The sequence below is a fragment of the Delphinus delphis genome, chromosome 2 (genome assembly GCF_949987515.2).
Source record: "Delphinus delphis chromosome 2, mDelDel1.2, whole genome shotgun sequence".
NCBI lineage: Eukaryota > Metazoa > Chordata > Mammalia > Artiodactyla > Delphinidae > Delphinus > Delphinus delphis.
This window is the reverse complement of record NC_082684.1, coordinates 78,677,415-78,692,225: the sequence shown is the minus strand read 5'-3', so window position 1 is coordinate 78,692,225 and position 14,811 is coordinate 78,677,415. Positions and strand designations below refer to the sequence as shown.

The following is a 14,811-nucleotide window of genomic DNA, read 5'->3' as shown; positions in this document are numbered from 1 at the left end:
TCTAACAGATATCCACATACCCCCACCCAGAGATGAAAGTTGTCAACGTTTTGTCATATTAGTTTCGAGATTTTTTAAGAAATAAAATTTTCAAAAGCATTATAAAATTACAATCTCTTTTGTCTTCTATCCCCAGTCCAACCCCATCCCCTACTCCATTCTGGTGGGCACCGTCAAGGGTCTGGTTTCCAATCCACTATTTATATATTTACATGAACACATATGTTTCCATAAACAATTTATACTATTGTTTTATATGTTTATTATAAAATATACATAATGGTGTCATACTGCTTGTATCATTTTACAACTTGCTTTTATTTTTGCAAATATCACTAAGTTTTTGAGCTGTGTGTTGAAACAGAAGACTCTAGTCCATTCCTGTTAGTAACTGTATAGCATTTTATTATATAAATAAAATGATTTCTTATGCCTTCTCCTACTCCTGTTAATTGGAACTAAGACTGTTATAAACAAACCACAGTAGAAGTGCTCACACAAGTTTCTATCCTTCATACACGTGCTCAGATTCTTATAAGGTGTTTTGCCTAGAAGTGGAATGGCTGGATGGTATACTAGGTACATGTTTAATTTTATCACATTTTGAAAAATTACTCTCTGAAATGGTTGTACCAATTTACAGTCTCATTGTCAATGCATTTAATTACCTGCTTCTCCATACTCTTTTCAATGCTAGATACGGACAGACTTAAATCTTTGCTCATCTGCTTGATAAGCAGGCGTACCTTCTTATTTCTGTTTGCATTTCACTATTTACTAATATAATCTAGCACCTTTTCACGTTCATTTGCTATTCAGGTTTCTTCTTTTGTGAAATGCCTGGTCATGTGCTTTGCCAACTCCTACAGTTATTTGTGGAGTTTTTTTCTTGTTAATTTATAAGAGGGACCCATTTTGGATATGAATCATTTAACTGTTATTTGACCATTGCAAATATCTTTTTTCTTAATCATTGTCAAGTTCATTATCACATTTTTTTTTTTAAAGAGGACCATACAAGATCAGTTCCAAATGGGTAAAGATCTTTATTCTTTTTTTAGGTCAATGCAAGACGGCATACACGGTCTCTGCAATTGAGGGAACGGGCATAAATAGCTTTTGCAGATCTAAGAGAAAACTTCCCTACAAAGGCCTTCAAATTTCTTCTCCAGATCTTTAGAGTAGCCCCCTTTTAGCATCTTGTGAGTTAGATGGAGAGAAACACTTTTTATATTTAGATAGGAGAGCAAAACAAGAGAAATGGACTTTCCTTTTACAAGCCAGTAGCATCAACGCTTCTCACAAGAGCCTCAAATTAATTTGAAAGTGGTTTCCGTAAGTGAAATTTATCATTTAGTGATTATTGTTTAGGCATCTCAGATTTCAGATTTTAAGTTTGCCTACATGGAGTCATTCTACTTCTTCCCTCTTACTAAGAGCAGGTTTCAATTATGTAATTATGGTTAAAGAGGTCTGAAGAGTTTTTACTCTTATGCCTTCATCCTGAGTGGATAATGGTTTGCAATGACTGGTTGACAGCTGTGGAAACACAAATGTGAGGCAGAAAACTTGATAAATATTTACCAACATACTAGACTATAAACGGCGAGATGAGGGCCTGTCTTTACCATCTGCATGATGGTTATATCCTCAACATTGGCTCAGCTGATAATCTTACCGAGTGAGCATGTGCTGAATATTTCCAATCTACAGCTAGTTATTGAATCCCAATTCTGTGTTAGATACTTCTGTATTCTATACACTCGTGTAATCAAAGTGACCAACATTGACAAAGTGCCCACCCTCATGAAGCTTACATTCTAGTGGCAGGGAGAGATAAGTGACAATGAAGAAAAAAGATGCAGTGAAATGGGGCAGAGAGCTGTGGGCTGGTGGGATGGGGGTCGGGATGTTTCTACTGTAGGGAGTGTGGTCTGAGAAGCCTCCTGAGGAGGGATCCTAAAGATGAACAACATTTACTAGATAGAGATGGTGAGAAAAAGATGGGATATATAAAACCACAGGCTCGGAGCTCTTAAACAATTACTTCCGATATAGGAGGTAAGCGCTTGTCTCTTTGTATTTTTATTTGGAGCAGTTCATATGAGTTTTGGAAAAAAACATGACTAAAGCATTGATTTTAAATTAGAAGAAGTTAACGAATTTGTAAAATATGCTTCCTTTTCTTTGGCGGAATAGTTTACACAGGGAGAGAACGGCTGGCTCCTAGGACTTGGTGGTGCACTTTGGCTGGGCTGTTAATTGCGTAAGTATTTTGTGTATTTCTGACTGTGTATCTCTCCTGCAGCCCACTTGACCAAGATAAGTCTTTTGAGCCCTACTGAATGTTTGCATCTCGCAGGCAACTGCAAACTATGGCTCACGGGATGATTTAACAAAAAATTATCGAAAACATTTAAAGTGCAGCACTGAGTTCATGGATAGAAACTGCTGTTTGCACAAACAAAACATTCAGATGATGAAGATTCTCTAGATATTGATTTAATGCAGACTTCCTTCTTGTTTGATTTATTTGGAAAAATTGATTTCAAGTTCCTAGCAGTATCTAGTAGAAGTTCAATATTTCTTGCCCCTCCCCCTAATGCCTGCCTAGAGAGAAAAACAAAAACAAAACAAAAAACCACACTGTTTGGGGGTTTTGTTTTGTTTTCTTAAGCCAAATACTTAAATCACGAATGTCTCATAAGTGCCTTTGGATGGCTTTCATTGCCTTGTTTATTTTGCTGTAGTCAGTACAAACACCTTCAAATCTCCTTCTGTAACAGATGATTTTCAAAGTCATCATCTGACCTCGCTGATGGAGCTGGTCTGCAGACCTTGCAGCCGAGTTGATTTTTGCACAGACTCTAACTTCCACACACAAAACTTTACAGCCTCTTTGAGGAACCAATTTCCAAGCTAAGAGAACAAATGAAAAGTGTTCGCTCATCTCTCAAAAATATTTCTGCGCTTGGTATGTTCCCACTCTTATCGGGTTCTCAGGAATGAACACAGAATGTGACATGGGTTTTTCACATACGTAAGTTTTTGTCTTCCATTTCTGGGAAGTTATTTCCTCGTCTGAGGTTTTATTTTCTTGATTTATTAAACTTTAACATGCTACGGAAAACCTCTTCTCTCCTAGCGACTGTTCTCTCCCTGTTAAAAATGGCTCAGGAATGGAAAGCTTGATTTTCCATCTTAGATTTTTTAGGGTCCTTTTAGGTTTATTCTGCCCCTCGTTACTCCCTCCTGTACACTCACACCCGAGGCCGCCGGCATCTGGGCTGAAAGAACCCGTGGCGGGCTTTACACATAAGCAGGAGAGGAGGGTGTCATATTGGCGACAGGCTCCTGCTGGCGGCCGGCGAGCCCGCCGGGGTTAACGGGGGCGCAGGGGTCAGCGCCCTCGAAGTTGGGGGCCTCGGGCGGAGCCGCACCAGAGTCGCGGCGACCGCTCAACCAGAGCGCCTTGCAGTCCCGCTCCGTCCACGGGGAAAGGATCGCCTAATTGGTCGCGATCCCACGGAGGTCTTGCTCTTCCCGGGGCAGTCTCCGGGACCGAGAGCGTCGCGGGGCCGACGCAGGCGGAGCGGAGCCGGCGAGAGGAAAAGCCCAGGCCTGGGGCAGAGGAGGAATGAGGGGCCGGGAGCCGGGGGGATTTCCTCCCGCGCTTCCCCCTCCAACGGGAGCGGAAAATGTGATTTGCTGTGCATTCCAGGCGCGGTTCCCTGGGGTGACCTCTCCCAGCCGGCCTGGGCGGGGGGAGCAGACAAAGAGGCGAGGCAGGCGGAGAGGGGACCCCGCGGGGAGGCAGGAGGGGTGCGGGGGGCGGGGGCAGTACCGGGAAAGGGGGCGGATAGCGGGTCCCGCGGCGGCGGCGGCGCCTGGCCAATGGAGAGGCGCGGCCCCGGGCGCCGCGCTCCGCCGCCGGCATTTAAACGGGAGACGGCGCGATGCCCCGCACTCGGTGCGCCCTCCGCGGATCGGGCGACCTAGTGTGCAGCAAGAGCGGTGCTCTCTGTCCCGCTGACCCCGCGCCGAGCCCGGGCGGCTCGTGCCGCGGCCGCACACCGCGCCACGCGTCGAGAGCGCAGGCCCCGAAGGCCCGCAGCACTGACAGGTGAGCGCGGAGACGCGGGCGTGTGTGTGTGTGTGTGTGTCTGTGTGTGTCTGTGTGTGTGTGTGTGTGTGTGTGTGTGTGTGTGTGTGTGTGTGTCGGCAAACGACTGCCGCGTCTCGCTCCGTGCAGACTTGCCGTAGCCCTTCGTGAGCGCAGGCCGAGGCCCCGCGATCCCTGGGTGAACCCTGAAGAACCATCGCGGGGTCTTTCGTGCCAAGGTCTTGGCTGCCATGACCTCACCTTGCGCGGTCTGCAGGGCAAGACTGGGAAAGAGGATGTCAAGAGCAAGAGCCCCGCATCCCAGTTCCACCTCCCGGAGCTCCGCTAATAACGCTCCTGGTGTGTTTGGCAGCCGCTCTTGCCAGTCGCGTCCGCTGGGTGAGGGCGCAGAGTCCGTGAGTCCAGAGCGCAGGAGCAGAGGGATAATGAGCGAGCGGGAGCAGTGAGGCGCTGCGGGGACCTTCAGCTCGACCGCAAACACCGGGGCAGGTTGCAATGAGAGGGTCCCATTTGTTTGAGGCGGGGCGCTGGGTCTGGGGACTTTCGGGGCGCGCACGTCGGAGGGCCGTGAGTGATCCTGCCCTGAGGTGGTGGATCCTGAGAATCAGCGATGCATTTGCCTCTCCCCAAGATGGAGACTCATGCAACAGCGGAGCTGCGGAGTTCCGCCGTGGCGGAAACCCAAGGGTCAGGTAACTGGACAGCTGAAGTGAGGTGCGCGGTCCCGGACGCCTAGTCCCGCGAGCCCGCGGTGCTCACATAGCAAACACCGCACACACTGCGCGCTTGTGCGCGCTGTTTCCTCTTCTAGGCTTCTCCCTGCCCCATGCGCTTCTCGGCTGAACTGCGGACGTCCGGGCAATGGGCAGTGACAACTCGCCGGGTCCCACTTGTGCGGGTACCCTTTAATTTGTGTCCGAGAGGCCCCTGCCTCACCTCGCCGCGCCTTCCTAGAGACGGACTAGGCGGGACTGGCGGCGGGAGGCTGGTCCCTGGGCTTGGACGCCCAGGTCATCCCTCGTCCTCCCCCGCCACTTTGCTGACCCCTCTGCAGCTCACGGAGCAAGGCAGGCGGGCGGTGGGGTGTCGGGGCCGTCACCTTGACGGCCGGAGTTACTCGTAGATTTCTGGCTTAGGAAGAACAGACGCGCCACCGCTCTGGCTTGGCATTGTCTTCGGATCCCAGCTCTGCCTTGGGGGCGCCCCAGCCTGGCGTTTCCCCGCGCAGGACTCTGGTGATGGCCCCCCGGGCGAGGCAGGGGGCAGACAGGAGCCTCTCTAGTGAAGCCCTTCCAGCGCGCCCAGAGCTGGCTCCCCAGTCAAATCTGGGTGCGCTTTCTCCTCTTTTAGACAGAAATATAGCCTCGAAGTTAGGGGTTAAAAATCTCTTCTTAAATGTTACAAGGGCAGAGAGGCGACCATCGGTAGGTAATTGGATCTCCCGCTGGAAAGAGCAGATCCAAGCGGTGTGCGCGTCTGTTTATGTTCCCCTTCGAGATGGTGCCAGGACACGAGTTGATTAAAACAATCTACTGTGTTAAGTGGGTCACCAGGGACTTAAGCTGTCCCAGGGACCCCAGAGTAGTGGCTTCCTTTTGGCTGTACATACAAGTTAAATAAATAGCGGAGAAGAGGTTAAGATAACCCTGAACTCAGGGTGAGGAGTCTTCTTTCACCCAGGGCTTTCCACTTTCCAGCACCCTCTTTTTCTTTTTCTTTCTTTCTTTCCTTCTTTTTCTTTCTTTTTTTCTTTCTTTCTTTTTTTCTTTCTTTCTTTCTTTCTTTCTTTCTTCCCTCCCTTCTCTCTCTCTCTCTCTCTCTCTCTCTCTCTGTCTCTCTCTCTCTCTGTCTCTCTGTCTCTCTCTGTCTCTCTTTCTGGGATGCAGGACTTAAAAGGATGGACTTTTCAAAGCAAGGAGGGAAAGAAGAATATTAAACAAAATTACAGATTCTCATCTCCTCCCGGGCACACTGCAGCCTACAGTGGTAGGCGATTTGATTACCATCACTGGATAAATTGCACACTCCAAATTGTTAGTATTAACTAATTATTTAAGGGCTCTTTAGAACTTAGTTGCTGTGTGTAGGGCTGTGTGTGTGTGTTTAACCCCCAGGTCATTGTAGGAATTAAAGTGTTTTGTAAACTTTGTAATTTCACAGGTTTCCTATTTTCTTAAAAGTTCCTTTTGAGTGAAATGTTTTGGTAACCCATGCACGATCTATGGGAAATCCAAGTTGGCTAACATAGACTTGTGTGAATGGTTACACAGGGGAGAACAGAAACCTATTACATCCTCACCTTTCTGAATGAGAGCTGCCTGCCTTGTCTTCTAAACTGAAGCCCTAATCTTAAGGTTTAAGTGTTAAAAGTGATACAATGCCACGAAATTTTATGCCACAAACCCAGCTCCCAAGAAATGCTTGTCAGCAACAAAGCTGTGGAGCAGCAAAGCTGTGCAGAATAGAGTGTAGGACAGACGGGAAAACCTAAACCTTTTATGTAAAAGGAGTGGGGGAGGTAGGGGAGGTGACTGTAGCATCCAACTGAAAGCACAAATCAGGCCAGTGTTATCAGCCTATGTCTTACATCTGCAAGGAATTGTCTTTAGTTTTAACATATGCTCTTAGAAATGCAAAGTACAACAATAATTCCTGGGACCAGAAAGGTTTTTTTCTTTACATGTGAACAAAATAGAGAATTATTTGAGTCACAATATTGTTCAAATTTGATTGCATTAGAAACAAGTCCATGTGTCCCTTATTAAATACCGTGCTGAGTGTCCATAGAATAGTGGTTAAGGACATGTGTTTGGGGGCTAGGGAGAATGGGGCTCAAACCCTGTCTTTCCCATGAGGGGCTGTGTGACCTTGGACAAATTCCTAACTTTTCAGAGTCTGAATTCCCTGATCATCCGTAAAAGGAAGATGATATTGTCTACCTCATATTTTGTTGTGAAAAATCAATTATAAAATTCAGTCAGAATTGAGCATAATGCCTGGCATAGGGTTTAAAAAATAGAGGTGGCTCTTAGTGGTGGTATTGGGAGAGGCAGTAACATTATAGGACATCAGCGTGTACCACAAGGTGGTTCTGAAATGAAATCACAAATCCCACTCACACAGGGACCAACACACATCTTTCACTACAATATAGAACCTATGGCTTGACTGACTCTCAATAGTGCTGCTCAGTGAACATTTAACATTTATTACTTTCTAACTTGTCTCCTTTTGACCACAAGAATTGTGTACCATCATTACCTTCACCAAAAAAATCTTCGGATGAGCCTTGAGAGCTCCTGAGATACTTAACTACTAGGTGGTCTCCTCCCTGCCCTATATGATGTTGGGCCCAAGCCTGACTTAGCCTGAATGGTCTTCAGAATAGGGAGGTTGCAGTTAGGGTACTTGCAATACATACAGGATGAGACTTTATCCTCTACTAGTTTGCCTTTGGTGCAAATTGTCTGAAAACAAAAAAATCAATGCAGTATATTCTTTTATTTTTTTAATTTAATTATTTATTTATTTATGGCTGTGTTGAGTCTTCATTTCTGTGCGAGGGATTTCTCTAGTTGCGGCAAGCGGCGGCCACTCTTCATCGCGGTGTGCGGGCCTCTCACTGTCACGGCCTCTCCCGTTGCAGAGCACAGGCTCCAGACATGCAGGCTCAGTAGTTGTAGCTCACGGGCTTCATTGCTCTGTGGCATGTGGGATCTTCCCAGACCAGGGCTCGAACCCGTGTCCCCTGCATTGGCAGGCAGATTCCCAGCCACTGCGCCACCAGGGAAGCCCAATGCAGTATATTCTTATCTGCTCAATTTCTAAAAGTTGACTGCCTTTTTAAAAATTAAAGATCCAATTTAAAAACAACCTTTGCCCTTCTCAAAGATTTAGTTCTGAGAAATAGGAATAGGGTCTTCTAAAACCTGGCCTGCACTTAGAGCCTGTGCTGTCACTTCCATTATTTTTTTAATACTGGGGAATAATTTGATGGCATGCCTGTTGAATAGCTTTCTAAAATTCAATTCATCAAGAGGAATTGATCAGCCACAGACGTTTGGCTTGCTGGTCATTGTCTCCTCACTGTTTATCCCACTCAGCACTCCATTTAACTGAATACAAGCAGGTTGCTTAACGAAAATGAGAAATACGGCAAGAAGAGCGCTGAAAGGAGCTGGCCTAAACTTTCCCAAAGACATCGAGAATATTAGAAACAGGTTACACGTAACACTTTTATTTCTGATTCCCCAGAATTCCATGATTGTGTTCTCACAGCCTGGCGAAGATTGGAATAAATCACCATGACCTGCACAGGACAGAGGGTGGCTGATAGGGCGTATTTTTGTGCAGATGTTCGCTGTTGATCACTTGGGGCAACCTGAAGGAAAGCATCAGATAGAGGAGACATGCTCTGAGAGTATCTACGTCCTCTGGGACAAATGGATTAGAGGGGAGAACAGTGGTAAAGGAAGAAAAAAGATAGGGGTGGGTGGGTCTTGCTGGTGGGAAACAGTTGCAGAGAAACTCATCATGAAAATTTGATCACGTTAGTTGGAGAAGCAGAAATACATTAAGGGGAAGCTGAGGTAGCATTTGAAAAGAATATTGTCTGCAAAGGAAAATAAAGGGAGGTCTTTGTGGGTGTCTGATGCGCTCTGGGTCCATGAGATGCAGCTTTCATTTAATAATGTGAGTGGGTCATTTCATGAATGCAAATTACCAGAACTGTTTTCAGCTCTCGTTTGGATAATGGATGGTAATTCGTAAGACCTAAATCTGGATTAGCCTTTGGATTCATTTTTGATAACGAGGCACTTTGCTAGGTGTTGATGGGAAAAAGAATTATACCTAAGGAACTTACATTTTCTTGGTTTCCTCCATGTCTGTGATATTTACAGAGTGAAAATTATTTGGTGGCAAGACAATTGGGATTTCAAGAACACAACAGCCCTATTTCCTTCAATGAGTAATCAAGATCATTTTGGTGTGGAGGAGGTTGGGTGACTGACCACAGTGACTTGACAGAGCCCTGGTTCTAGAACCGGTTCTACTTCTCATCCCCCTCCCTCTTACTTGTGTGGGATATGCAGAGTCCTTCAGAGCACTGCTGTTCTCTAGGAAGCTGAGGTCTCTGTTGATTGAGATTCCTAAGGTTTTTGTTTTTGTTTTTGTTTTTTTTGCGGTACGCGGGCCTCTCACTGTCGTGGCCTCTCCCGTTGTGGAGCACAGGCTCCAGACGCGCAGGCTCAGCAGCCATGGCTCATGGGCCCAGCCGCTCCGCGGCATGTGGGATCCTCCCGGACCGGGGCACAAACCCGTGTCCCCTGCATCGGCAGACGGACTCCCAACCACTGCGCCACCAGGGAAGCCCCCTAAGCTTGTTTTTTTCCTCTCTCCAAATAACTAGTTATAAGATTTAAGAACTCAAAAGCTGAAGATATTTAAAGAGTAGGCTTTTTGAAAATGAAAAGCCATTTCATAATATTTTTCACACCTAATAAATTTTGAGAAAAATTTACTTTTCTTAAAAAGTCTGTCACTCTAAAAAAAAAAAAAGTCACTCTAGACCCCTTTTTCTCATGGGATTTGCACACTCCCATAGGAACAGGAAGTCAGTCCAAATTAAAACAGAAAACCACAGTTGACTAATTTTGAATTTACTGCTTTATTGTTGGTTTCTTTCAGAGTGAATACAATGGCTTTTTTTTTTAACATCTTTATTGGAGTATAATTGCTTTACAATGGTGTGTTAGTTTCTGCTGTATAACAAAGTGACCACTATACATATACATATATCCCCATATCCCCTCCCTCTTGCGTCTCCCTCCCACCCTCCCTAGGTGGTCACAAAGCACCGAGCTGATCTCCCTGTGAGATGTGGCTGCTTCCCACTAGCTATCTATTTTACATTTGGTAGTGTATATATGTCCATGCCACTGTCTCTCTCTCTCTAAAAAAAAAATGGTTCTGAAGAACCTAGGGACAGGACTGGAAAAAAGATGCAGACGTAGAGAATGGACCTGAGGACACGGGGAGGGGGAAGTGTAAGCTGGGACGAAGTGAGAGAATACAATGGCTTTAATTGGAAATATAAACCCTATAGTGTTCTCCATGGGACCACGTAAAAAGAAATAGGTATTTGGAGTTTTCTTGGAAAAAGGAAGAGAAGCATTAAGAAGCTCCCTATAGGCTAGACTCTGCTGATCTTCAGCATGTGTGAAGACATTTTAAATGCAAAGAACAGAAACTCTGTCGGTCAGTGTGGTCCACGACAATCATTCATTGAACAAAAGAGCATCTACTCTGCCAGGCATGGAGGAAGAGGTGATGAAAAAGCCCTCATGACTCTCAGACTTGATATTTATTTAATGACAGATGGGAAATGCCAGATAGGGAAAGCTGAGTATAAAGGAGGTCCTTAAGTGGTGTAGAGAAAGAAAATTGCATTTTTTTGGATAGATGTTTGTGGGTATGGCTGGCCCCATGACTTGAATCTCTCCCATGCAGTCAATATACCTTCCCAGTCAAGTCTCAGATTGGCCTCTGTGATGTTGGCTCTGAAATCTTGGATTGTTCTGGAGGCCATTTTTAGGAGGGATGGGGAAGATGGTGGGTGGTGGCCTAGGGCTGTCTTATGTGTTCCTCTTGGAAATGGGCAGAGAGTGAATTTTAATTTAGATCGTGGCCTGGAATTGAATAAAAACAGAAACTTGTGAAAGCTTCTTGAATTCACAAGATATTTGCCCAGGAGACTGGTCCGTCATGGCTCAAGTTGTCCTACTCTCTGGAGAAAATCAGCACTGTTTTATAAGTGGTGTTTTAAAGACAAAACAAGGAAATTAATTTGTTGCTGTTGTTGAGGCAAAAAATGCTCTGTTTAAAGAACAAAAATGCTGTAACATAAACTGACCAAAGCCAGGGAGTCAGAGCAGGAGCTAAATGTCACATTATCAGCTCCAAACTTGAACTTGCCCAAAAGTACTAGATTAATGTCTAAAAGATGGTGCCATTTAAGAATATGTTGAATTTAATATTTAATTATCTTAATTGGACATTATCCTTAGGGTTGCATGGTATCTACTTACAGGGGCTGCCCTTTAGAGAATGCAGATTCCACCCTGCCTTTGTCTTTGAAAAGTAACTGCTCCAGCTACTAATACCAACTTGGATAGCTCCTTGGGGGCCACGGTGAGGTTACTGTTAAATTGCATTTAGTGGTTATCATGTGTCACACTGGTGGACAGAAGAGAGCAGGGACGTGGGTACTTCACAGCTGTGTCCTCGGGTTCAGAACTGTGGTGGACGTGGAAGACAGGGGAAACCTCTGGATTCAGGTCAGACTTGGTGTGATGGCCTGAGGAGGGAGGCTGGGAATTTGAAACTGTGCTCATTGAGAAGAAAATCCCTCCACATTTTCACAGCTCCCTCTGTGCCCCACGGCTGCAGGTGCTACAGGTGTTGCAGCTCAAAGCTTATTAGAAAGGCAGACCTACTGAATGATAATCTGCATTTTATCAATATCCCCAGGTGATTGTCTGCACACTCAGGTTTGAGAACCACTGTCCCAGGAGAATCTTAGGACTCTGATGCTTCTCTCTTGCACCCTCTTTTTTTTTTTTTTTTTTTGCTGTACGCGGGCCTCTCACTGTTGTGGCCTCTCCCGTTGCGGAGCACAGGCTCCAGACGCGCAGGCTCAGTGGCCATGGTTCACGGGCCCAGCCGCTCCGCGGCATGTGGGATCCTCCCAGACCGAGGCACGAACCCGTGTCCCCTGCATTGGCAGGCAGACTCTCAACCACTGCGCCACCAGGGAAGCCCCAACTTTCCGGGTTTTTTTGTCAGTTTTCCCTTTGCCTCCACTCCCCTTATTTCATTTTTTTTTGCCATTGTTCATATGCCATTGCTCCTACTGACCCATATCTAACTCCAGACCCATCCACAATAATTCATTATCATTAACTTATTCAACATGTCTGTGGCACTTACTAATGTAAATATTTGCACATACCTGTTCTCTTGTGTCCATTTTCTACCTTCTAAATTCTATATACACACACACACATATGTGAAGGACGTACTTCATTATTTTAAAAGTAGATGGGCTTCCCTGGTGGCTCAGTGGTTGAGAGTCCGCCTGCCGATGCAGGGGACACGGGTTCGTGCTCCGGTCCGGGAAGTTCCCACATGCCGCGGAGCGGCTGGGCCCGTGAGCCATGGCCGCTGAGCCTGCGCATCTGGAGCCTGTGCTCCGCAACGGGAGAGGCCGTGATAGTGAGAGGCCCGCGCACTGCGATGAAGAGTGGCCCCCGCTCGCCGCAACTGGAGAAAGCCCTCGCACAGAAACAAAGATCCAACACAGCCAAAAATTAATTAATTAATTAATTAAAATAAATAAATAAAAGTAGAACAATGTGTATCGTGGTATTAAGAATGATATAATGAATATCTGTGCCCAGTTTAAAAATGAGAATGAGTGATCCAGGAATCTTATGAATTATGTCATCTTTCTGGTAAAGTAATTTGTTCTGTCTGCAGTACCACCATATTTAGTTAGTTTTCTAATTGCTTTCAGTTTTACATCAATTTTGATCTGAACAACATATCTAGGGATATGAGGTGTTTGTATCTTTGCTTAAATAAAGTCATTTATTAAAAGGTAAAGTGAAATTTTCTCTAGGTCAGAAAGCAAGCTGTTATCCTAGGACTTCGACTAGAAGCTGAGTCTTGACTTTTCGTCTAGTGCTCTTCCTAGGAAGGATTCTTCCTCTTTCTGGCCTCCACACATCTCCTTCCGATGCCTGATAACACTGAACATCTCATAAGCATCCAATCAAGCGAACTCAGGAAGGGCTCAGGCCAGTCAGGGAGAAATAGTGAGACCCTTTCCTGTCAGATGAGCCCTCTGGCTGGCGAGGCTAATTCATCTATTTACGTAGTAGGAACTTAACCAAATATTGTCAAGTACAAGAATGAATAACTGTATATAAAATAAACAACAAGGACCCTAACTGTATTCAGTATCTTGTAATAACCTATAATGGAAAAGAATCTGAAAAAGAATAAATATATATATATGTATAACTGTATCACTGTGCTGTACACCTGAAACTAACACATTATAAATCAACTATCCTTCAATTAAAAGAAAAAAAGAATGAATACAGTTAAGGGACCATAATACAAAGTCAAACGTAGTTGGTGTCAGGAAGCAATTCCCCTGGGAGGACAAGTGACAGAGCTCACGTCTTGGCTCATTCACTGGCTGACCCTGGGCAAGCTACTTCATGGCTTAATGGCCCAGAGGGTAACGAGAATAACAATACCTAATGCACGAAGATACCGTGAGAGGCAATGAAATCGTTTACGTCGAGTGTTTAGCAAGTGCCTGATAAAACATTAGCTGTTTTATGAATGTTTTCATTAATTATCTTTTCCATTTTTCATGTCTCTCCTCTCTGTGTCTCCCCCCTTTAGCATGAGCCGTACGGCCTACACTGTGGGAGCCCTGCTTCTCCTCTTGGGGACCCTGCTGCCGGCTGCTGAAGGGAAAAAGAAGGGGTCCCAAGGGGCCATCCCCCCGCCAGACAAGGCCCAGCACAATGACTCGGAGCAGACTCAGTCTCCCCAGCAGCCTGGCTCCAGGAACCGGGGGCGGGGCCAGGGGCGGGGCACTACCGTGCCCGGGGAGGAAGTGCTGGAGTCCAGCCAGGAGGCCCTGCATGTGACGGAGCGCAAATACCTGAAGCGAGACTGGTGCAAAACCCAGCCGCTGAAGCAGACCATCCACGAGGAGGGCTGCAACAGCCGCACCATCATCAACCGTTTCTGCTACGGCCAGTGCAACTCCTTCTATATCCCCAGGCACATCCGGAAGGAGGAGGGCTCTTTTCAGTCTTGTTCCTTCTGCAAGCCCAAGAAGTTCACCACCATGATGGTCACGCTCAACTGCCCCGAACTACAGCCACCCACCAAGAAGAAGAGGGTCACTCGTGTCAAGCAGTGTCGTTGCATATCCATCGATTTGGATTAAGCCGGGCCTACCCAGCCTGTCCTTGGGGTGCAAGCCCCCAGGCGGGCCCAGAACCAGACCTAAATCAACCTGATTCTTACTTGGCTTAAATCTAGAGGCAAGAAGAACCACCAGCTGCCTTCTGCCAGGAGCCTGCTAGTGCGTAGTTTGTGTGCATGAGTGTGCATGGGTCCCTGTGGGCGTTTGCAGACACCAGAGGAAACACAGTCTCTGCTAGAGGGTACTTCCTATTATGTAAACGTATCTGCTTCCATGCGGGATGGTACGGAAAGCCCACACCACCTGAGGCACATTTGGAGGGACAGGGTTCTGCCTTGGTCTTCCATGTGCCCTCCTGGGGACCAGAACCTCCCTTCAGAATGAGTGTTAATGGAAGAGGCTACTCTGAGGGCAAGAGATCTGTTTTAGTGCTGCCTTGGCCTTAGGATATTTCAACCTGTGCTTGCTTTCCCCCTTCCTCTTCCCTGTCACAGTCCATCCCTTCTTAGGATCTCAGTGACTATTTCCGTCTAATCCCCTACCTGCCAGAGGCTCTAAAGTAACTCACTTGACCACAGATGCAAATGTTTCCTATTTGGGGAAGATCTTTCAGACTCTGGGGGAGGCTGGTAGGGCAGGAAGGTTAGAGAATTGAGAGAAGGGAGAGATCGCAGGT

The 14,811-nt window shown here is 46.2% G+C and overlaps 1 protein-coding gene across 3 annotated transcripts; it reads left to right on the top strand.

Annotated features, from left to right (window-relative positions):
* The first annotated feature begins 2,171 nt into the window (after positions 1 to 2,171).
* Positions 2,172 to 14,156, top strand: GREM1 (gremlin 1, DAN family BMP antagonist). Of its 3 annotated transcripts, none has more exons than XM_060003544.1 (2): positions 2,172 to 2,266; positions 13,601 to 14,156. In XM_060003544.1, exon 2 carries the CDS (start codon positions 13,602 to 13,604, stop codon positions 14,154 to 14,156), a length of 555 nt encoding a protein of 184 aa, XP_059859527.1. In that variant the 5' UTR covers positions 2,172 to 2,266; position 13,601. The 3 variants fall into 3 exon arrangements, with proteins under 3 accessions (XP_059859527.1, XP_059859525.1, XP_059859526.1); XM_060003542.1 differs by lacking the exon at positions 2,172 to 2,266 and adding an exon at positions 3,957 to 4,123; XM_060003543.1 differs by lacking the exon at positions 2,172 to 2,266 and adding an exon at positions 4,787 to 4,815.
* Positions 14,157 to 14,811: the final 655 nt, after the last annotated feature.

Excerpts from the sequence above, each read along its gene's own strand:
- GREM1 (XM_060003542.1), top strand. The coding sequence starts at position 3,957 with ATGCCCCGCACTCGGTGCGCCCTCCGCGGATCGGGCGACCTAGTGTGC. Across the intron at positions 4,124-13,600 it reads AAGGCCCGCAGCACTGACAG|CATGAGCCGTACGGCCTACA; the intron begins GTGAGCGCGGAG and ends TCCCCCCTTTAG.